The 24,541-nt window shown below is 38.0% G+C and overlaps 1 protein-coding gene across 9 annotated transcripts in view; it reads right to left on the reverse strand.

The window, feature by feature from the left end:
* Window positions 1-340: 340 nt before the first annotated feature.
* Window positions 341-24,541, reverse strand: part of PSPC1 (paraspeckle component 1) — a 60,253-nt gene continuing 36,052 nt past the window's right edge. For 2 of the 9 annotated variants that reach the window (XR_005603619.1, XR_005603623.1), the window contains 4 exons: window positions 5,729-5,831; window positions 2,915-3,031; window positions 2,386-2,665; window positions 341-1,732 (listed from right to left, as the gene is read on the reverse strand). Coding sequence is in view for 4 of the 9 variants with exons in the window: in XM_019286399.3 (XP_019141944.3) it covers window positions 24,222-24,407 (186 nt within the window). In the remaining 5 variants the exon portion in view is untranslated. Of the gene's footprint in view, window positions 1,733-2,385; window positions 2,666-2,914; window positions 3,032-5,716; window positions 5,832-8,845; window positions 9,100-11,796; window positions 18,556-18,949; window positions 24,408-24,541 lie in introns of those variants that run through there. The other 7 variants (XM_039564779.1, XM_039564748.1, XR_005603622.1 and 4 more) reach the window with 6 other exon arrangements.

Below are 24,541 nucleotides of genomic sequence, written 5' to 3' on the forward strand. Positions count from 1 at the left end.
CGGTCAGTCTGTCAGACTGGTGGCTGCCCAGGATCATGGGAGCACTGACAACCCTGCAGGATGCATTCCTGGAGCAGTGTGTTTAGTTTTGCTGGAGTCCATAATGGAGTCTTGTCTTTTAAAAAGGCAAGAGAACTATAAAGGCAATGTTTCTAAGCCACTGCAGCAGGGGCATGCACTGCAAGCCCATCACTGAATCCTAACACTTCAGAATTCCTGGTTTTCTATGTCCCATGTAAACAAGGACAGTATTTTTCATCTTCTGAATGTGTCTTAAAATGTTTGAGGGACAAAGAGAAGTTTGGAAAAAAATACCTGAAAAAGACACCACACACTACAAATTTGAGAACAGGCAGCAGGAAAAATTAAGGTTTAAAAGCGGTCTCTCAAATCTCAGATACCTCAAGTATAGCAGCCAGGAGGAAGGGACCAGGCAAAAGATGGTTCTTTTTGATTTCAAGTCACCTTTTTTCCACAGCAAAGTCTCACCTGTCATGCATGATAGCTACAAATGAATCTTTTTCCAAGAATTTCTGTAATACTTCCTGTATGATCTGAAGTGTCAGGAACTCCTCTGATCAGTTACTGGTGGCACTGGTGCAATTATAGTAGCGGTGTCAGACCTTCCCATTGCCTCCTTCCTCTGGTGTGCCTGTTGCTCTTAAGGGAAGACACAGCTCTGCTGCTGAGATGACCCAAATCATGTGCATGGGAACTTAAGACATTGTCACATACACAGGGAGATGAGTGCCTGCTCCAAAACTGGATTCATTGCAACTGTGTGGGCATGGGCCACCAGAGCTTGAGGGGACATGATTACCCATGTGCTGACATCTCCATCTGTATCACAGACTCCAACTTTCTCATGAGAAGTCTTGGGTCCTGGAGCTGTTACTTGTACGGACTTTCCCTAGCCAAGAACAGAGACGATGAATTAGGGGAAGAAAGCCCTGTTACAGCAGCTGCATGTCTTACACCGAATACAATCATCCAGTGGGCGTGGGGTGGGGAAGAGTGCTGTCCCAGCCCCTCCCACCTGTAAAGGCTGTGCTGACTGTTTTTCTCAAAAAGCCTTTATGAGGTTGGGTGAGACTTTCCCATCTGGAAAAACTTGCACAGGAGATTTAAAAGCTTTGAAAGCTCCCTCACCTTCCTGGATCTGTCAGCTCTGCTGTGTCAGTATCAGAATAGTTCTTTCTGTGAATAGCAGGGTTAAGATCCCTAAAAGCACAAGTGAATCCCCCAGACCGAGTCCCCTGCATCCACTCTTCCTGAAACCAAATGATTACCAGTGGTTCCACGGTGCAGGGAGTCCAGGTAAGTACAGCCACAGAGTACTGACTTGCACTGTGTTTATTAGTGGTATGGTGCCACACTTGTGCACTGAAACAGTGATCACCCAGTGGCTTCCATGGGGCTTGTTCCCACATCAGTCTTGTCTTCAAGAGCCCAGAACTGGGCACAGTGTTTCAGCTGCAGTCTCAGAAGTGCTGAACAGAGAGGAGAGATTGCTCTTCTGGCCCCTGCTCAGCCGTGATCTTTTAATGGAGCCCAGCATGTGGTTGGACACCTTAATCTTCACTTGTCCCTCAGGGCCCCAGATCAGCCTCCACAAAGCTGCTTCACCACCAGTGTGTGCCCAGGATCTACAACTGCATCAACTTAATTCAGTTCCCACTGCAGGACTTAACTGGGTGAGGTTCCTGTCAAGCCTTCAGTTCATGTCCACTGCCTTGATGATTTCCAGAAACAGAAAATAAATATCCTGTTACTCATTTACTTCGAAAACAGTTTTACAATAGCTGTAGAAACACTGAAAAAAACCCCTGGTGATACATTACAGGCCAATGTTCAAATCACACCACATAAAGGTAATTTTTCATTATTCGTTCATGTTTTTTCATCTTTTTATTGGGCTACATTAAGACAGCAGGTATTTGTAGCATAACTTCCTACTCAACTGTACAGACAGCTTGCTGCAGCTGTAATCTCCCCTTGGATTAACATTTCCTTTGAGTTCTGTTCGGTTGTCACTGGCTCATATAATTTTTCTCTAGGTAATTAATATTTTTGTGTTCTGAACTACTGCAGCATAAACACAATCCACATTACTGTTTGTTCTTTAAACCCTACCACTTTCCTAGTTTTTGTCATATATTGTATGGCTTGAAAATATTTTTGTACTTATTTAAAGGCATTTTTTAAGTCCAACAGCAATCATTTAAACCAAGGAGCAGTCATTTAATATATCATTTACTCTTATTATTCTTGTAGCATGTACAAACTCTAATCCTTTTACTGACACCCATTTATTTCCCTTAACACTGCTGTTTCTAGAAAGAAAATCTGCTTTGAGTGTAGTCTAGACAAAAAGGACATCAGTACCTCGGTTACATCAAAGTAGGCCAACATCAGCTTTACTATGAAATGCTGGACTGGCACCACCTTCTGTGTCAGAGGCTGAAGACAGTAACATCACAAAAGCTGTAACTTGTCTCCTCATGCAGGAAGAGGTCTTGGAGCTCACAAGCAGATGCTGTATTCACATTCTTCTCATGTCTTTTCCAAGCTGAGGTATTGGTGGGGGACATGTCACCTCCAGGCTGGGTCCCTTTCTATCATTTCAAACAGCCCTTTGCCCTCAGGTCTCACAGGTCCGGCCTGGCTGCAAGCAGAGAGAAAACAGCTTAAGTGAGAATGATCAGTTCACCCTTCTCCAACCTTCAGCCAGGTGTGACAGATTTAGTTACTATTTTGTTATATAATAGCATTATTTGTGTGCCCAAGAGCACAGAGAGATACCAAAGAAAAAAAGATACATGTGTCAAGCACAAAAATAGTACTAACAAACTGAAAACTGAGCACAAAATGTACCATTACAGAAGTTCTAACAGGTACACAATTACATTCTCACCCGATGGTCTGGTCCTTGTAACTCCCAAGGTGCAGAGCAGCATTTTGCACATCATCAAAATGTAACAGCCGTCTTCAGTTCTGAGGGTGTCCAGCCACCAGCGGCTTTCATTGAAACCTAATGCAGTCAGTGGAGAGGAACATATCCAAGAAGTCAGTAAGATTCAGGCTGAGGAGTTACAAGAGACACTTAAATGATAACTTCCTTGAAAGTGTACTTTTGTCATCAAAGTAGAGCACTTCAGAAGACTCAAATGGCAAATAACAGCAACACATCAGCAAATACAGTCGAATAAAGAGCTGAGAAATGTCAGCAATTTTTCAGAGAGCCCTCCCCAAGGTTACCTGGAGCTCCCTCTGTTCAGGAACCCCAGGAACAGGCAGCCTGGCATAACACTTAACACAATTTTATCAGGCCATTACACTTTGTCAGCCAGGTTCACACTGCAGTCTGAAGTCCACACACAAGTGAGGAATGTGGAAAGAGGAAGAAAGGTTTTTATCACTTCATTGAGACAAGGAGTTGTTATTTAGCCAGTGAAAGGAACACTTGTATCTCTGAGGAACCTTGACCATCACAGGAAGGAAACTGTAATTTGACAGAAAAATTCTGAGATGCCTGGGAACCTTGCCAAACACTGAGATTCCCAACTGGACAGTGGCACTCTCATGTGTAGTGACAAGCAAGACTGAATTCCCAAATGTCCTCTGGATAAAAAACATCCCATTTGAATCAAATTCTGAAAAAATTAATTCTCTGTTACTCCTACTTTTCTGATGAAGAGCTTTAGCAGCTTCTCTTTTTTAGATTTTGTGAGTAAATGCTTGTAGCTTGCTTATTTCCATAGTCTGGTTTATATTACACATTATTGTGTGATAACTTTTATACTGTGATTTTACTACAGCTAGAAAATAACAGGACTCCTTAGTAAAGGGCAAGGCAAGACCACAAAACAAGGTATGCAACCATTTTTCCACCTCCTCAGTGCCCCTCCCAGTATCAAGAAGGTGACAGGATCCAGGTTAGGGAACACAAACTGGACAAGTCACACGTGCTGAGCCTGATGGGATGCTCCCATGAGTGCTAAGGGATCTGGCTGCTGGCCTTGCGAGGCCACTCTCCATTGCTGACCGAGCATGGTGACTGGGAGAGGTGTGCAAGGACCAGGGGAAAGTGAAAGTCACTCCTGTCTTTGAGAAGGGCAGGAAAGAGGACCTGGGGAACTACAGGCCCTGGGAAGGTGATGGACCAACTGCTCTAGGAAACCATTTCCACACCAAGAAGGGCAAGAAGGTAAGTGGGCAGCAGTCAACATGGATTTACAAATAAGGTCATTTGCAAATTCTTAAGGATCCCGACCTGAGAGCCTCTCTGATGAGGTGACCAGTTCAGTAGACATGGGAAGAGCAGTGGATATTGTCTACCTTGGCTTAGGAAATCTTTTGGCACTACCATAATGTCTCCAATTACCATTTTGACCTTGCCATAATACTGAGAGACTAGTGGACCATGAGGTGGACTGAAAACTGGCTGAACAGATGGGCCTAGAAGGTTGTCAGTGGCATGAAGTTCTCTTGGACGCCAGTGACTAGCAGAGTATCCCTGTACTGAGGCCAGTCCTTTTCAAGATCTTCATTTCTGCCCTGGCTGATGGGACAGCACATCCTCAGCAAGTCTGCAGGTGACACAACGCTGAGAGGAGTGGCTGCTAAGGCTATAGTGTCATGCCACCATCCAGTGATCCCTTGACAGGCTGGAGAAATGGGCTCACAGGATCTCATGAAATTCCACAGAAGGAAATGACAAATCCTGCACCTGTGGAGACATAATCCCAGACACCAGGACAGGCTGGAGGCCAACTGGCTGGAAAGTCCCTTTGCAGGTAAGGACATGATGGTCCTGGTGAACACCAAGTCCAAGAACCACCTTGAGCAAAGAGTGCAACCTGGCCACAAAGGCAGCCAAAGGTATCCTGCTTTACAAAGAAAGTTGCCAGCACATGGAGAGGGATGATCACCTGGTCTGAACCCCTGCCATGGACAGGGGCACCTTTTACATGTGATTACAAAATAGATAAATTGTTCTTGTCCTTTATATATCCAGTTCTCTTATTTACTGTTAACACAACTACAGAGACAGCTCTCAGTCCTTTTACTAAGCCAAACAAATACAGGAGAATTAACACAAATTTCTCTTGCTTTACCATCTTGGTCAAATCCCACCAGTGTTTAAATTTACTTTTACTTTATGAAAACAACTGATATTTTGGAATTTTGGAACCACCAGAACTATTGAACTTAGCTGCATAGGACTCCCTTTAAAACCTTGCTGTCTATCAGCCCCACTGAGATGCTGCCCACAGCTAGGGCAGATGGCACTACACACCTGTGTGCATGCAAACCAAACTGTGCCCCAGGCTTCCCAGAGTGCATGGACACAGCCTTTCAGACCAGAGCCCTCTGATTAATGCCGAAGACGGTTCAGAATCAGTAACTGCTGTGTTGGTAGTACGAACAAATGGGATTCTGAATGCAATGTATCAGTAACATCCAGCAGCTCAGACATGGCATCATTAATGTGGCACTATGGGGTTTGGATGCAAGACACATGGCTGGCCAGAGTTTGAGTTGTCTGTGTACATTATGCTTCAAGTCCTTTAAAAACATGGCAGGAATTATGCCAGGAATTACATTATCTGAAATCAAGTATTAGTTGAAGCGTAGAAGCACAACTACATCAAATCACAAATCTGAATAAAAAACGGGGTACCGGTTTCAGTAATTGCTGGATAAAGCCACGTACCTTAATACGTACCTTGTACTAAAACCTGGTTTAGGATTCCCTTTGTCTGCATAAGATAGCAGAAGGATTCTGCACAAGCCAGTCTTCATCTGCATTTTAAGATTTTAATAGTAACCTAAAAAATAAAGAGACAATAAATAACTGACATTTAAAAGAGAAAATGCAGTAGCTTTTCTTTTAAAAACCCATTATATATGGAGTAATAAACCATAATAAAACTTCCGTTTACCAGAAAAAATTCATTTATTCTCTACCCATTCTTACCACTTAATTGTTTCTCCACACATCTGTCCCCAGATTTTATTTAAATTTTTACTACCTCAGCAGTTAAACAGCTGCTCCAAGAACATTAACAAGTTCCTAGATTTTCAGATTTCTGCTTGGAGTAGATTTAAGTGCAGTTCTGCTCCAAAGAGCCCCAAGTCATTTCTCTTTGGAGGTTTTCTAAAACATGCATACTTCATGTGACAGAAGACATACTACATGTTGTCTTCTAGGCCTGCCAAGGGACGTGGCCAAAGTGACATTTCATCCTTCTAATATTAGTGCCACTAAAATGATCAGGATCCCTGCACACAACACCGAGTTATTAGTTACACTTGAGAACTAACAGGTCTCACTACAGTCTCCTCCTCTTTCTGCAGCCTCTTGTTGTACAGACATTATTTATTAGGGGTGAAGTTATCTATCAAAATAATACAACTAAACTGAGCTGGAGTAAAATGTTGTCCCACTTTATAATAACACCTCACAACAGAACTGCATACAAGTATCATTAAAATAACATTTTAATACTACAAGCATTAGAAATTGATGCAAAAGTGTAGGACTCCCATAATTCTACAACTTCTGCAACAGATCTGCTTGTATTTGCAGTAAGTGCAGTTGGAAGAACAGCTAGTCAATATTATTCCTATTACTTTTACTAATTAATAATTAAAATTATTGGAATTGTATTAAAATGCCTAAATGAAAGTGTTAATAAGGGTATCCATCTTGCATGCTGTGTGTCTTCTCATAGAGTACACATGCAAAACAACTATCCAAAGTGTTTAAAATTCAACAGCTCTATGCCTCAGCCATTCAGGCTTCAAAACAGCTCTCACCTGTAGACACATTCCCTCCTCCTAGAATTAAAATCACCTCTTCTCCATAAATGTCTCCAACTTAAAATAAGATGTGAGCACTGCAATGTTTGATAGGCTTAGCATAATCCCTTACTCAGGCACAGAAACGTGTTGCAGAGCCTGAGAACCCTAATGAAATGTCTACGGAGAAGACTGCCTGGAAAGATCCTGATTACAGCAGCACAAAGGGGTGAAGAACTCCCCATACTCTCATGTAAAGACTTGTTAAAACAAATTTCCAACATTTTGAGGTCCTGCTTGATGATCATAAAACTTAGCACACCCTGCAAAGTATTTGCTACAGAGAGAATTCCTTCGGAAAGCCACACACAGGTTCCACCTTTCAGGCTGGCTTCACTTCAGGAACGGTCCCAAAAAGCAACTCAAGAAGTGACATACGTGTAAATTACAACACACAACCACAAACATTTACAATAAAGGTAACATTTACCTTATCAGACACCATTGAAAACAGGCCAATACTTGCAGCTCAGAATAAATACCGCTTTTAAGTTGGCATGATTTAATGTCTGAGACCTATTAAATGTGCTGTTAATTTGTCAGTCCTCCCATTTGGTTCCTTTCTATCTCCCCTCCCACCCCATGGTGCAGCTTGCTATCAGATCAAAAGTTTTGTTATCTATTCTGTACCAGACATGCAGCAAGATAGATACTTTCTTCCTAAAGCACAAATGACAGAGCACAGCCCACTAACCCTTTCTACCTAGAGCTATAATTTTGCAAGTGTTGATATTACAATCATTTAGCAGATCAAATGCAGTAATAGCTATAGTAATGAATTGTCAGTCATAGGGACCTGGCTGGAAGTGTCATCTGGACGAGTGTTAGTGTCCTGAGACATTACCTTGATGTGGTGAAATTAATGTAGCTATTGATAGGTATGTACCCATCTAACAGGAAGGGAAAAATTACAAACAGCACATCTTTCAGTCTGTATTTTAATATGAAAAACCCAGTGATTAGTTTCTCCCCCTTTTTCCCCCCGATCAAGAAACATCAAGGCCTAACGCAGTCTCTCCAGTTTCTTTAACTGCCAGTGTATATTACTTTCTCTTTCTTGGCCACCCAGATTTACTGAAGAGAAAGCAGTGAGACATATTCTTGGCAACCAGTAGATATTAGTAACAAAGTTGTAGCCAAATAAATATGGTATATTTTTGATGACAAGCTCTAAAACCAGCCAGTTAAGACTGCTTAGAGTGTTTAAATGTGTATGGTTTTTACTAGGAATGTGCCTCTGCACTATTTATTCAGTATTCTCTCTCTTCAAAAAATTAAAATCATTCCGACCTCTCTACCCTGTATAAACCTATACAAACTCCACTGTTTATGATTAGCAGTAATTTCTTTGTTAGAGCTGAATGTATCCAAGCAGCCAGTGATGAAAAATGTGATTTCTGAGAGTAAGTCGGAACACAACAGAAAGTTGTTTTCAAAGTAAGAGGCTGCATTTTCATTCATATGATAAAGCTCTTCTTTAAATTAAAGCTCGAAGTGGGTATGGTGCCAAGCAAAATGAATCTGAAATAGTCTCCAATGCTAACAGCATGATAAACATGCCTGTTCTGAAGAGAAGAGAGGCATCACACACAAACTGAGTGATATACTGTGCATATATTGTGCCATTATGAAGGAAAATTGAAAACCAACTCTTAAGTGCACCTATCTCAAGTAACACATATTCAGCGTAACAGGGTATCTCCAGTAGAGACCAGCTGTGTGGGACAGGCTCCAGGCCACCAGCGCTAATTCTGAGCAGGGACAGCTGTGACACTACAACACCGAAGGACACTTCACATTTACCTTGCACATGGATGCTCGGCAGCTTCACCAGCTTGACTGACAGAACAGGTTTTGTGATTTGGTTGAGGGGATTATTTTGTTTCAGTTTTTTTAATTAATAAGATTTCTGGTGGCTACTGTAACAAAGAGCTTCCCCCCTAAGTTTCCCCCTTTATTTTAGGTCTACTTTAAAATTTACCTAGCAACACACAACAGCAGTACAGGTAAATTTTGACTTCCACTGAAGTGACAATATGGCATTTTGCACCAGCAGGCACAGGTATCATTTTGAGAGTAGCAGAACCACTATCCAGCACACAGAAAGAAGAACTCCAATGCCGAGCTGTTCTCAGGAAAACACACAATCCCTTGTGGCCACTTATTTGGGGTTTCCAAAGGGAACCCGAGTTGATCCGCAGAGCTGTGTTCATGTTTGCATTTGTTCAGGCTTACCTATCAAAAGGTAACAGATAACAATGTTGGCTGCTGATACACTAACAGAAGGCACAGTGCTAGACATTCTTAAATGGTCAAGCAATCTTATCCTCCCCATTCTTCTCTTAGTTTTAACTTTAGTCTGGCCAAACCTGCTCATCTTAATTATGAGTAGTCCCTGCTGAGGACAATAAAACCATCAGAGACTAAATCAATTGTTACCTGGCATCACTGCCAGGGATTATAGAAGACAAACTGCAATGCAGTTTTTCCCAATCTTGTGTTCGTCAAATTCTCTTAAGTGCACATACTTGCAGAGAAGTAGAAGCAAGTAAACATTTATGGGAAAAAAAAATACTATTACCAAATTAGGACTCAAAAGGAGAATTAAGTTCCTAGAAACAAAAGGGCAAATACTACTTAAGCTAAGCCAACTAGGCATTCAATTTCCTTTGCAAGATTATTAAAAATATTTTACATCTATTCCACAACTTTCAAGTTATAAGGTGTAGGGTACCTGAAGTTAGCATGTTACACAGAATGAGGAATGTGAATGCAGTAATATTCCTCTTCTGGGATCAGATTTTGAAAAAGAACAAATGGTGGCAGTTACTAGTGGTAAGACAATGAACCCGTGCCAGTGACAATCTGTGATCAAGGGACATTTGTTTCTGTTTTGCTTGTATTGCAAATCTTCACCATACAGAAATCAGATAATTTCTTCAGTATTTAGGGAATGATGAGCATGTCTGAAAGTATTTAAACAGAAGACACAAAAGTTTTCATCTGTACAGCTTTAGCAAGGTCTGAATTCGAAGATACTGAAATTTGTAAGCACTTTATAAAATCAATAAAAATTGTTTGTTTGCAAGTCATTATATTCCTAGATGCAAGATAATATAATCAAAGTGGGGTTTATATATATATATATATATATACACTTATTATACTTTTTGCAAAATTTTGTGCACTGTGAGTCATTAAGATAATCCTGTATGAAACAGCAACAAAATCCTGTATTTTTTTGATACAGCCCCCTCCCATATATGACACTCCCATTTCAAGTTGAACTTGCAGCACCAGAATAGCTGGCTCATCAGTGATTTTCATAATTATCCATTTTACAGATGTTGTCACTGATGCAGCAGAAATATCTTTCAATGTTCAGAATTTTACTTTCAATGACTGAGTTCATGCTGAGCAACTTGGAAAAATGTCCAAGTAACAATATAACTTTCTCCATTCAGAACTCACATGACATGTTACACGGATGTGAAGTTCTGAGCATTTTGTGATACTTTAGCTAAAACATACAAAACTGTTAAAGGAAGAAAGGAATAACCTTTAACCCCCATCATTAGAAATAATGATGTATAGATGTGAATTCACAAAGAAAACTTAAGAAACCTGACAGATGAAAAGCATCTGAAAATGCTGCACTTGCACTGGAAGCTACAGTTAAAATTTCATGAGATAGTTTTGCCAGGTTCTGGAAACTCTGAGGTTACCTATCACAGAAACAGATTTAGAAAAGTCTGCTGTAAACAAGATATAGTTAAACCAGCACAGCTAGCGCAGAGTTAAGTAGGATCAGTACAGCTCTACAACTTCAACAGAAGTCAGGATACCATTGTGCTACACACTATGCAAACAAGTCTACACTTAGACAAGGAGTTAAGAGAGCCACTAAGATTTTAGGGATGTTTAAATAGGCATACTTCTATTAAGACTAATTTTTTATTTTAAAATAATTTAAAATTGTTTTAAAGTATCAAAAATATGTATATGCAAAGCCTAAGAGACAATTTTCTCATATCTTAGTTTTAAGACTACAGAAAATCAGCATAAGCTTTGTATTATAGAAAAATACTTATATATAGTAGTGATGACCTCTCTAGTTTGAGGACATTTCGGATCTTCCAAAAACTAAAGGGGAACCTAGTTTCATGCAAAACTTCCTATACTGTGCATAATCCAATTTTCTTCAATTTAAAAAAAACCCAGTATTCCTAAAGAATTGTGAAACTCACTAATACACAGCTTCTGAAGTGATTGCAATTCGGCTTGACAGAATGTCACACAATGCTCCCCATTCCCTCCTGTAAAGTTCCTTACCTGTCATTTTTGCAGCAGGTTGCCAAGTTAGGCCAGTGTCCTAACCTCCTCTTCCAAAATAATGACAGCAGAACTGATTATCTTTGTGGGGCTAAAATCTCTGAAGCCATAAGACTGTGCTGGGGGAAGGGCAGGGCAAGACATCACACAGTCCTTATTAACAACAACTCAAGATTCACTTAGAGCGCTTTCATCTTTGACATGCTTCATTTGAAAATGTAAAATTTAACAATACTACCAAATACATACATCTACATTGAAATGAAACCTAGTAAGGAAGGATTCAAGTACCTAAGCACGTAATACAGTTTAACTGTTCATTCATTCATATAAAGTTTAATAAATTCAAAGCTTTGCTTAGAAGACAGAATCATGGACGTGTTAATGTCAGAACGGACCTCTAGAGAACATCTGGTCCAACTTCTTGGCTCGGTAGGGCCACGTAGAGCCAGTGCCCAGGATCACATCCAGATGGCTTGTGGCATCTCCAAGAATGGAGACTCCATAACCTCTCCGGGCAGCCTGTGCTAGTGCTTGGTCACCCTCACAGTAAAACTGTGTTTCCTGATTCTCAGAAGGAATACCCTGTGTTTCTGTTTGTACCTGTTGTCTCTGGTCCTGTCAAAAGATCTGTGATTCTTTGTGCAATTAAGTAATTTCCTTCCTGTACTAACTCTACTGGGTGACAACTTCCATCTCAGATTACTTTGTAACAAATGCAGAATACCAACTTCTGGCTTCCACCATAATAAAACTGTATTTGGTAGAGAACAGAAAATCTTACATTAGATTTGAAATACACAGGAAACAGAACCTGTATTTCAAGACAAAGACAACAAACAGCATTAATAAACTGCAGGGTAACCTGCAAATGCTCTACCACATACTGCTATACTGACATAGACTTACCTGTTTATCAAAAAACCCACAAAGCAATGTTGAATAAAGGAACAATTTCTCTATTTGCAACTGTTGTACAAGCTTCATTGCTTGGCAAGCTGCGACTCAAACTTGGCTTTTTGTCCTTTCCTTGCACAACTGGACATATTGCTAAAGCTGCACTATCGGGATTTATTTCAGCTTTATAGTACCATAGAATGCTGTAAATTCTATGTACAGCATTCCTTATTTTAGTAAAGTCACTACTACCTGCAAGATAAAGCTATTCTTCCTGCCCAAAGTGAAACAGCTTTCTAAGTTAATATCAAACATTTTTTAAAAAGCTTTAAGCTCAGCAGTCATATGTAGAGCAAAAGAAATACCTACTAACATGTAACAAAGAGGACTGAAAAGCTCTATATTAGAAATAATTTCAAGTCTGAATAACAGATCAGGCATCTTAGTGAGTGTTAGGAACACTATTAACCATTCCACCATATACCCTCCCATAAAGACACTCCAGTTGGTTATCATTTTCTTCACTTGAGAGCAAAGTAAAGGCCTCAGTGGTGACACTTCTTTGCACAGGACTAGGCCAAGACCACATCGTGAGAAGTGGGGAACTCCCTTTTGATATCATCTTATATACAAAGGCAGTAACTTGGAATCATATTCAAAACTAAGTATTTTTAATTAAAGAGATTGATTGTTGGTACTGTTTTTCACCATGGCTCATTCAGATTTTGAAGTGCAAGCTCGCACTGTAACTCTCACATTAAAACCACTAATTTACAAACAAGCTATCAAAATTATCTCAGGTGCCAAATTTGTAAATATCAACACATTAATGAGAAAATGGCTACAAACACAGACTAAAACATAAAAGCTGTTACTTCAGTTACCTGTTTGTGACCTTTGATGTACACAAGTAAAAAACATCCATTCTAATACACTACAAACATTACTTGCAATGTCTTGAAAAACAAACTCCACTTAAGCAAGCAGTAGCTTCTCCAAAGAAATCTGCATTTCAAACTGAAGTTCTACATCCTGATGCATCCATTTCTTTAAAAGGTTAACAGAACATGTACTCGTTATCAGATTCTTTTGCACTACTTTTTACAGACTACCTTCAGAGCTGTTTCCTCTCCTATTCTAATCAATCTTGTTCTTGTCTTCTTGTAACTTTACTTCCATCTTATTTAACAACTTATTTTGGTCAACTTACTTTCATTCTGGGCTCTGCAAAATCTTACATCTGATCAGCACCTGACTGATCAGTATGCTCTGACAGGACACATTTATGTATAAAGTTTGAGTGACTCTAGTTTACATCAAGCTGTGAAAGCTAAAATAAATGCAGATGTCCAAACAGTTTAAAGATGAACCTCAGAAAATGGAAGTAGAACAAAATCTGAGTATCTTTATTACAAAATTAGGGAATCAGAACCATCCAAGAGATTAATTTTCTGTAACACACCTGGAATTATTAAAGGAATTTGTGTCATTGACAGTACAAATGTAACTAGACTGTATTTTCTTAAGTTTCTACTCAAACTTGCTCAGATCAATACCTCACTGAGAATACAAATTCAATTAATGAAAAGTAATGTTTGGAAGTGCACTGTAATGACTGAACAGGTATAAACTAAGGCAACTGCAGCTGATAGGAGCAAATGCTGATTTAAGCACCCCATGACGGCACCACTCTCAACCCACAACTGCAGTGGATGTCACTGTCCAAGAGAATTTGCTAAGCAGAAAAGATGAAGACTTTGAAAAGCATCCTTGTAGCCATAAATGAACTTCATTAACTGAGGCACATGAAGCAACTGCTGAAACAACCAAAGGCATATTCCAAGTCCTGGAAAGGCTGTAACAATCATGCAGCTGTACACATACCCACTCAGCAAACAAGCTTATCTGAAGATGCTGGCTGACTCTTCAACCATTCAGATTTATGACTGTGGCAAGATAATTATGTTCTTCATAAACTTACATCCTGATAATCCTATTCTTGGTTTGTCACAATCAAGGCAAAGATGACATCTTCCTGCAATAAGAGCAGGACCAGATTTGGGCAGCACCTGTTTCTAAGCAGGAGCTCTCTAAACTCGTAACAGAAGTCCTTTACTGGAAGCACTGCTATGTAAGTTATACATATTTGAACTTCAGTCCTTTCCCAGGAAATTTTGTCCTGCATATTTAGCCTTTCCCTGCATGTCATTAATTTCACTTCTGTTCCTTTAAGGTTATGCAGTTAAAAGTAAAGATACAAGAAAATACACCTAACTTTCCAAATAACATTACTCATCTTAATAAAACACAGGCTTTCAGAATTACTTTTTCCATTAAAGCATGTATTTTATTTGAATGTTTACATTGAACTAGTTTTGTTTATAGCAGAACTCTGAAACAACATTTAAGAATTTTAGATGAAGTTTATAAGAGTCATATTTGGGGGTTTTAATTCTATGGTAGTTCCCAAATTCTTAAAAGCTGCAAATTGAAACATGAGATCAAACCACATCTTCCTGCTTTTCCACAATAGTATCTCCCCCCGCTGTAAATCCATGAAGAGCACTTATCTACTTTTACTTTTCTGCATTAGTATTTGCACACATCTGTGAGTTCAGAAAGGTTAACTATCTATTAAGCTCTCGTGTACTCTCTGTCACTTAATTATTGTGTACTTAAACAAAAGTGAAACTATGAAATTGAATTAATCCAGAACAGATTCTTTCCCCCCCTGCTTAGAGAGAGACAGAAAATTCTTTTTAAATACACAACGGGTTAAGCATACATACATGATACATGCTAACAAAACACATATGAAGAGGTATGTAACAACTTGTCACATCATAGAAAGAACCGGTTTTTACTGTGCATCTAACATCTTTCCTTTCCTTTAAACCATTTCCATCATATTTAGTGTTAGAACCCCCAAATAAAGTTTCACACAGCTCATATCTTCTACATCATCAGGAAAACTTAAAAGCCTTTTACAACAAAAGAAAACCTAGAATACAGAAAAGGAAACAAAATCCTAAAAGGAATGGATTAGGGTAACCAGAGCAGGCCAGTGACAAGCGTCAAATACAAATTATTTGGCCCAATCCTACAGTATGGCACCTTAAATCCTCATTTCACTTCTAAAGCTTGGCAGAAGCTTGCACAATTTCCACCATAATTGTAGCATAAGGTTACAGTTAAGACACCATGTCCTCAGTGTCAAACTGGTAAAAGATTTAGAGCTCAAGACCTCTAGTAAAATAGTTTTCCCACATTCTTTAAAGATACACCATTTGGCTTCCTTCACACTGGACAGTTTTAAATATACAAGGCAGTTTAAAAAAATACAGTAGATTTTTAAGCAATCATATAAAGAAGATTCTACAATACCAGTTTTCCCACGCAAGACCTCAAGAATCAAGCAACATACAATAATCAATCCTTTACCCTCTCCCATATATCTAGATGAACACTTTCAAACCTGTGAGTACTTTTGCGACTACCACAGCAATAAAGCAGAAATGCAAGTGCAGCATCAGGGTTCTGGGCACTGAGTTTTAAAACATCGTTATGCTCAATATGTATCAGGTTTTATCCAACCAGGCTTAAAGGCACAACATATTATCAGTAACTACTAACACTTGAACTACCCTATTTCTGATACTTATGCTACATGCCATGACCTCCAGTAAAGCAAAACTGCCTATACTAACTTATTCTACTTTTACAATGTAACAATGAACTAATACTTATAATTGGATAAAATACAATAAATTATATTTCTTGTTTAATCTTTGTAACAAATGCTCCCAATGTAAAGAGTAAAAAATGCATGCCCAGGAACATAATGCAACTGAAAACAAGAGCATGATTTCTCCACAAATCTGTGCTTTCCCCAGCCCACCACCAGAGGACTGGCTAATTAAATATTTTAAAATTATGAAACTCAAACTAATTATTTTTCTTTATGTGGGGAATTAAGAGTACTATTCAGAGCAAACATCAAGACATTTGTGTTTCATTTACTGTCTTGTACACACACAGGATTAAAACCAGACAGAAATTCAACTTCGGGGTATTTTAACCTTGAGTAATGATTCTGAAGTGTGTGCTGTAAGCAGGACGAAGTCTAGAATAATAAAGCAGAAAGTATACCAAGTGATTTCATTCTCCTAGACAGCTGTCATTTTAGAAGCAGTAAGAAGCATCCAGGACTTCCATTTACATTCCTAAAAAAACACTTTTTCATGACTTGCTACTTTTTCCCCATATAAGTAGAAAAAGTGTATTTTGCTCAGAACACGCAGAGTAAACACAAGACAGAAAACAAGTTTAGCAATGAAAACCCCTCCTAAACAAGTTACATAATACGAAACAAATGCTCTGGTACCCCCCATCTATAGACAGTTGCATTCATCAGTGTTAATAATATATGAAACTACACAAGTGTGATGGAAGAATGATGCCAAACATGCATTAAGTGGTATTACAAAAAACTACACAAAGTATAACATGGCAATGATCAACTGACACATATCCCAAAATAATTTTAGAAGCATAGCCATCCCTGCTGCCAAGTTTACAATTTTCACCTTTAAACCATCACTTTAATATATGACAATTCTTTCATACATTTTCTTTCAAAAGTCTGAACATTCCATTTTTGAATTGCAGTAATTGCACTCTTCACACACTAAGGCAAAAACTTTATTTGTATGATTTGGCACAGCTCTGGTTCTGAAAATGTTAGATGTGGAACTGCTACCAGTACAATGCTGGAAGTTCTAGAAACACAGTGTTCCACACCGGAACAAAACTGAAGATGAACTACTGTTTCATTATTACAGGTTTCCTTCTGTGCCTTCTGGAAAAAGCTTTCTATTTGAAGTTGATTAAAACTGGAGCTGGGGCTTACCTTTCACATGCTCTCCCCCTTAAAAGCAGAACATAATATATGGAACAACACAGCGCTATCATGTCAAAGAATGAAGAATGTTAGCACTTTAAAAGACAGTATTTCCCATCTTTGTAATGGCAGTTTATATATTTTCTTCCAAGGAAAAGTACATGTGAATAGTCTTGCTTCTTTAAAGCAACTGTGTATATCATCTCTCCTGGAGAAATCACGAAGAACACTATTTTCCATATTTTACTGGCTTGCATGTAACCTTCTTGGTAACTGCAGAAAGTGAACAGACAGATCAAGCTCACATAAAATTTGGCTCAACATTTTAGTGTACATTTTTTTCTTCATGACTTGAAATACTCGCCCCTCTTGGACCAGCTATCACCAAGAATGTAAACCATAACCGTGTTATTCAGACATCCAGAGCCCTCAACATGCTTCTTACCCATTTGTTCTAGGTTATGTATTTCTTCCAAACTCACTTAATGAGAACGTAGATAAAACTACGTTCTGTGTCTACACCGCCAATTACCCTATGCCCTATGTATGCACAGTTATGAAGAGTCTTGCCCTACTGCCCCTCCTTGCTCTTCTCTCCTTCCACACTGAAATGAGCAGAATTGATTATTCTCACTGAGTCTCCTTTACCTGCTCACTGCTTGGGCACAGAGATGCAAGGAGGACACAGAGGAAGCAGGACCAAGCAGCAAGGAGGGCAAAAGGCTATTCATATCTGCAGCAATGCATATACTGGATTATTTTAAATATGCACACAAATATTTCTAATTCCCATTAGCATACAAATATTTAAAACATTTGTATGCAGCCTGAAAGATCAATTCAGCTAGCAGTTCAAAGATTGCATTCTATAGTACTGCAATAGCTGGTTTATGCAGTGGTTTTTTGTGCAATTTTACACTATATAAAAATATTTAAAATTCAGTAACAATAAATAAATTTAGTAAAATAAATCCTTTTATAGCAAATAATGAACAGTTATGGAACATGTTTTTTTAAAAAGCAACACATTAAAATGAACAGATCATCAAGAGCTAACAGATGCAAAAATAAATACAGTAAACCCTTGTGTTTTTTACATCTTTTTAGATTTATTTTGTCTTCCACCTTGCTTAAGTATATATGGTTATTTAAAGTGGGAAAACATGTTTTGCTTGGGGTTGGGTTGTACACTGAGGTATTTTGGGTTTGGGGATTTCTTTGGGAGAGGTGTTCTGTTTTAGTGGGGATTTTTTTCTTTCAAGTACTAACTGATAATAAAATTAGTTTCCCTGTCATACAAGAAATTGATTACAGTGAATTAAAGCAAAAAATTAATGAAAATACCTTCATCCCATCCCATCACTGCTAATAGATATGTACTATTTAATTTTTCTTTACCATGGTCTTCTGTTTGGCGCTTCTCTGTCTATGATGCACACAGGTGTAAGACTGGATTCTCACTGGTTTGATGAGAGGCTAATGACCTTAATACCAGCTGTTTCATACTTACATGGTGTGTACATGCTCTATACAGTTGCTGTATTCAGCGACAAAATCAAGTCCTACATAAAACAACACAGAAGAGATACAACCAACTGCAGTGATCCCACCCTACAACCCAAGAATATTAAAATTGTTTTAGAACATTGATTCATTTCAGTTTTCCTGCTATTCCTTGGCCATCTGCACAAAACTAAATTCAGTTCAAAAAATCCAAGACATGAATGTAACTGGTATTTCCACCTCTTCTATTAAAAATTAGTTGGTTTGTGGTTTTCACGTAGAACAAGACTCAAAGTTATTTTTGTGAATCTGCTGTAGATATAAAATTAAACCACACTTTTCTCACTTTTATTATGTTACTTTATTCCCTCTCTCCCATTTTTTTGTTCAATTTCCATACAGGACCCTCCACACTTTTTCCTGTTCAAGGATCCACGCAGTTTTTACTTAAAGTCAAGAACAGTATCTTTATTCTCACTGCAATTCTTTCAAGTCAAGCACTTAACGTCCCGCATACAATTAGCATGTAAATTCAATCAAATTATACAGCTATGCTTTACTCTACAGAAACTGAGATATAAAAGCACACTAATAAATCTAGGAACAATGGAAGCTCTAGACAAAGCATTTACCAACACAAATGGAAAAACCTTATCCACACGTGTATGTAGTAACACAGTCCAGTTCCTTTTGAATCTCATACCTCTTATTATAAAGTATTTTATTCTCCACTCAAGAGACCACATACAAATCACTTGAGCTTTTACACACATTTACAAAGTTGCTTTCATTCTTTCAATGTGATTTGTGTGTATAATAATCACTACATTAGAGCAGAGGGGCTTTTTAATAGTTTTACCTGTAAGTACGCTATGCTTATCTCTGAACGGTTTTCCGAATAGTTCCTTCAATTAGGAAAAAAGGGCTGATGTTCCAAACTCTTTTCTGAAGAAACTTGTCTTGTGCTGCTTTTAAAAGTCAGGCTGAGGTCATTAATAAGAATGCCTCCAAATTTCAGCTATATTAATTTTCATAGTATCTTAAGGAAGTTCAAGATGGAAAAGACCTATTAAATCTATCCCACTGGAAATGAACAATTGAGGGTTTGTTTCCACGCATTTAAAAACATAAAAAGTACTGTTTTCATGAAAATTTAATGTTCCATTTATTTATTCTACAAGTAACATTTTAGACAATTTTATAGCTAACTTCAGTATTTCATGGATTACTGAGAAAACACACCTGAAAGGCCTACAGCTATGATTTTTAAAATACTTTATGGGAAAACACCCAAAACTATTAAGAAAACACACTAAACTGGTGAGATTGCTAAGACTACTTCACAGTGTATCACTCCCTCCTTACTGTTCATGAATCAGAGAAGTTTGGACTGATACTCCCTCACTCTAGGAGCGAGGTAACAGCCCAAGGAAAGCACCAAACTTCAAGATGATTCTGCATCTTGATGACAGCACAGTGCCCATGTTAATAATTTCAGGGCTCCTGAGAAGACAAATTGCATTGGAAGTATGTGCTCTCTGAAGTCCCCCACTCTTGGCCACAAGCACAAGCTAACAAAAGATGCTGGATGCAGACTCTAAAACCACCTGTGGATATGCAACACTTCAAGTCTTGGGAATGGCATTTAGAATCCCTTCACATTTGTGGTCCAACATAAACTGACTCTAGTTGCTACCCTGCCTTCCACGCAATTTTAGTAGTTTGATTACACTTCAGTTTGACTTGTGAAGGGAAAAATCATGATACAAGTTGTTATAAGAAATATATAAATTAAGAAGTATGCAAAAAATTTGTTTCTGCAACATGCTTAAATAAAATGAACTTCATGTCACCAGAGCACACCATTAATTTGCTGAACATCTCTCTTTCAAGTATATTTTCTCCCTTCAAAAGGCCTACAGGGTTTTGGTTTTCACTTGAGAATCTGCCTTTAGATTGGTTATTTCAGAATTTTTGAGCCAAGTTATCTCAAGGTAGATTGCAACTGTTTAGCAACACATGGCTCATGAATGTCACTGTGTTTGTGCTTAGTACCTTGCAAAGAATTTGTAATAACAAATTATTCTATAGCTGAAATCAAGAGTGGAAAAGAGAGAAATGAGTTGGGTATAACATTTTAACATGTGGCAGCATACCTTAGATCAGAATGCTCCTTAAAAGAATGCATAGTATAAAATCCTTCTGGATTACAGTTAAAATTAAATTAATGCAGTATTTAGTTCATATTATCTTCTTGCCATCTATTTTAACTTCTTGTTCTAGTAAGAATCTCCAGCTTATTATATCTTTATGTACAACTGGATAAAAATTATGTGGACAATAAATAAAACAACTGCAGGTCAGGAATTTTCTTTCTAGGTAATCCACAGTAATTCATGATTTCCTTAGGAAATAAATACAGTAAAGTATATTAGGATCACCATGAAGTTTCCCAAGATATCAACATCCTTTATCTAATGAGAACACTGGTCAGGACAACCAAAATGAATTTTTTTTTATTTCTTAAACATCCAGTAGCTCCCCTTCAAGTGACTGAGGTGACAAACACAAATGTAGTTAGACAAGCTGGTACTGGCATGTTTAACTTAAATGGTATAGTAAAGCTTTGTTATCTTTAAGTACTAAAATTGTATCTCACAGGAAAATTAGGCAGATTAGGAATATGAAATTTCAGGAATAATGTAAAAACTCAGTAAGTACATTACAAAAGTAAGTGCACTGTAATTGGCAGATTCATATATATTCCAAGCCTATTTGTTTCAGCATAGCATACAGCAGAGTCAGGACTCCACTGTGCTTTCCAGTGAAACAGTGCAAAGGTAGTTGAGGACGTGTACACAGAAAAAATGATAAACTGATCAACCAGACGAGGAACAAGAAAAATCAATCACTTTAGCAAAAGGGCAGAACCTTCAAGCAAAAACACTGGCTGGCCACATCTCCACATCTTTAGGAAACAATTTGGGACCATTCCTTTTTTAACAAAATTAGGTGTTTATTGTACAGCTAGGATCAGTTACTACCACATTTGGCAAAACAAGAAGCACTGCCTTCACAGTTGAGCCAGGCAGCCCAAAGAAAGCTTTTAAGAGCTGAACTTAGCAGCGTGTCATCAGCTACAAAAGGCATTCTTCATGAAATCTTTACAACGTCCCCAAAGTCAACATTTCAGTATTTATTTGTTAGGACTTGGTTCATGGACATTTAAAAATAGATTGGATGATTTTCTGCAGTAAGGACAGCTGACAAATCCACTGCTACAATGCAGCAGAGCCATCCAAATCAGAGGTTTACAGGAAGGGCAGGTCACAACTGTGGAATGATAATCACTAAAGTTAAATAAAACCTCTAATAACTTTCAAATACATGCATACCTCCACTTGCTACCAAAACCACAGTCCAGCAAACATGCACTTTAAAATAGCATGAAGCTGGCATGGAAAGAATGAACCACTTTTGCAGATTTAGTATATTTAATGTTCTTCTGAAACATACTCAAATACTACAAGGAGGAGGGTTTACACAGCTAAACAAATATACAAGAGCTAGCTAAAAGGCCTGAACGACACAGCCTTTTCCTTTGAAGAAAATGAACCAACTTTTTGAAGCTAGTTCAATTTGTATTTAAAACATGTTCCCTGTACAGCTTTACAGTTTAGAACTACCAATTCACACCAGTACTTTCTCAATCCCCTAAAAAAAGTCATGTACAAGGGCAGAAAAGACAAGAAAAATGTAATCTCATATTTAGACACCTTACTAGATACCAATGCATACTGCATTTTCAATTGAATGAAGGACACTAGAGCAGAGAGCTTAAGTGGTTGCTATATGTAAACTCTAGTTTATAGCAGTGAAAAACCAGCAATTTTCCCAAATCTTGAGGTTTAGGACCAGTGTGTCAAGTAAAACCATTTGCAGTTTGGTTGAGGTTTATTTTAAGAATGAGTGCTATAATGTGATACATATACCAAGGGGAAAGAGTATGTCAGACTCTAAAGGTAACTCAGTATTGTATTACAAACTATAAAGTGTGGCGTGTATCAAGTCAAGCAAAAAATGGCAACATTAAAGACAATCTAAAGGCAAATGCTTAGCAAGTACAGATGTCACAAGTGAGGACCTACACACAAGGTAACTCCTGAATTGTCTGAAAACAGTATCTTAAGCCATATAAAACTGGCAATTTAAATAACAGTGTATTTCCAAAATGCCAGCAATGCTGCAATTTTCTTGTTAACTGTTTGCTCAAAATTCCATCCACTGAGACTATCACTGCTACATTAACAAGTAACACACACATGACCTCTCTGTTGCTTGCATCCCATGCTGAGCTATGTATATACCATTTGGATGTTATTAGGACACCAGGTTATTTCAAATCAGCTTTTAACCAATTTAATATAACTATTCATGCAGAAAAAATTTAGTAATTTCTACCTCTGAAAATGTGAGTGAACTGATAAAAAAGAACACTACTATTTTACAAGCATTTTGCACAGGAAAAAGAGTAACAGTAACCAATCAATATCCCTACATATTGCCATTGCAGGAATAGAACCAATAGGTCTTTTCCATCATCTTCCAAGACTGACAAAAGCAGAATCAGAATAAGCTTCCTAATAGCTTTACTATTAGTTTTATCTTAAAACTCCATCAGCAAATGTACCATGAGTTGTGCTGTAAATGGGCATTTTCCAAATTCATCATTCTGAGGAATACTCATGTGCAACCCTTCTAATTGTGTATTACTCAACTATAAGCGAACACTTACTTTCACTGGAAAACATGTATTTGCTTCCTAATTAAACAGTTACTCATTGATAACAGATGTGGTTCTAGTCAAACCAACCACTGGGGAAAATGTACTCTTATTAATAATGATGTGCAAACACAGTGGAAAGCTTTTGACCAGCTTGCAGAAATGTCTCCTTCCTTGCAATGGGAAGATACTTTAACCATCAGCAGAACACAAAGAGATCACAACCAATTTTCTCCTCTATAAATACGGTTTAGGTAAATTCACTCATACTGTTGTGAATAAAGCATACATACAGATTCCTTTCCAAAGTTTTTTTTTCCCCCCCAAGGTAAATTTTCTAATAATTTGTCTAACAGATAACCTCTGTTGTAAAGCCTACTGTTACTAAGTTTGCTATGGTGGATTGAGAAGCAAGGACACAGTATCTTTAAGAATACTTCGCATAAAATTTTACGCTCTTTGAAAGTCAAAACAAAAGCAGTTGTGTTTTAAGTTTTTCATAGTATGTACTGCACCATGCAGTTTAGCTGAACAATCACTATTAAGAATGGAACTTTCTTGACACATAGTAGAATCTATGAAAAAATGAAAATTATGCCACTTATAATTAAGCATAGAATTATTCTTACTCAGTAATAACATTCCCAAAATCCTTTCCAGTGATTTTTGTTTTATTGTAATCAGATAACTGCATGTTTTACAGCATAGTCACACATTGTATTTTGCTAGAGTCACAAACACATTGCCTTATATAATGATCCGCATCATTTCTGCTCTATACTACAAAGCCTATGACTGAATACAAAAAGAGTTTTACAAAAGAAACTGTTTTAAAGACTACAATAACAATAGAACCGTTTCCAGATAACAGTTAAAATTATAAAGGCATATCACTGTATAATTTTACTGGAATTTCTAAAACAGTAAGGAATTAATTGAGATTTAGTATCTGCGACGCTTGTTAGGTCCTTCAAAGTTGCCCCCTGGGTTTCCTCTACCAAAGCCACCAGGTCCACCACTCACGGCACCTACACCACTCATTGGTGGCTGAGGAGTTTCAGAGCCCGTTCTACTAACCAGAGGTGAACCCATCTGGGATGGGCCTCCTTGAGGGAATCTCTCATTATGCTAACACAAGTCCATTTGGAACATGCCAAATATGAGTTACAACAAAAACCACAAGTGATGTTGTCATGGAGTTCAGCAGATAGTCCAGCAGAATCAGGATCACACATAGAAGGAAGAAAGGAGCAATTCAATTA

This window comes from Corvus cornix, chromosome 1 (genome assembly GCF_000738735.6).
Source record: "Corvus cornix cornix isolate S_Up_H32 chromosome 1, ASM73873v5, whole genome shotgun sequence".
NCBI classification, from domain to species: domain Eukaryota; kingdom Metazoa; phylum Chordata; class Aves; order Passeriformes; family Corvidae; genus Corvus; species Corvus cornix.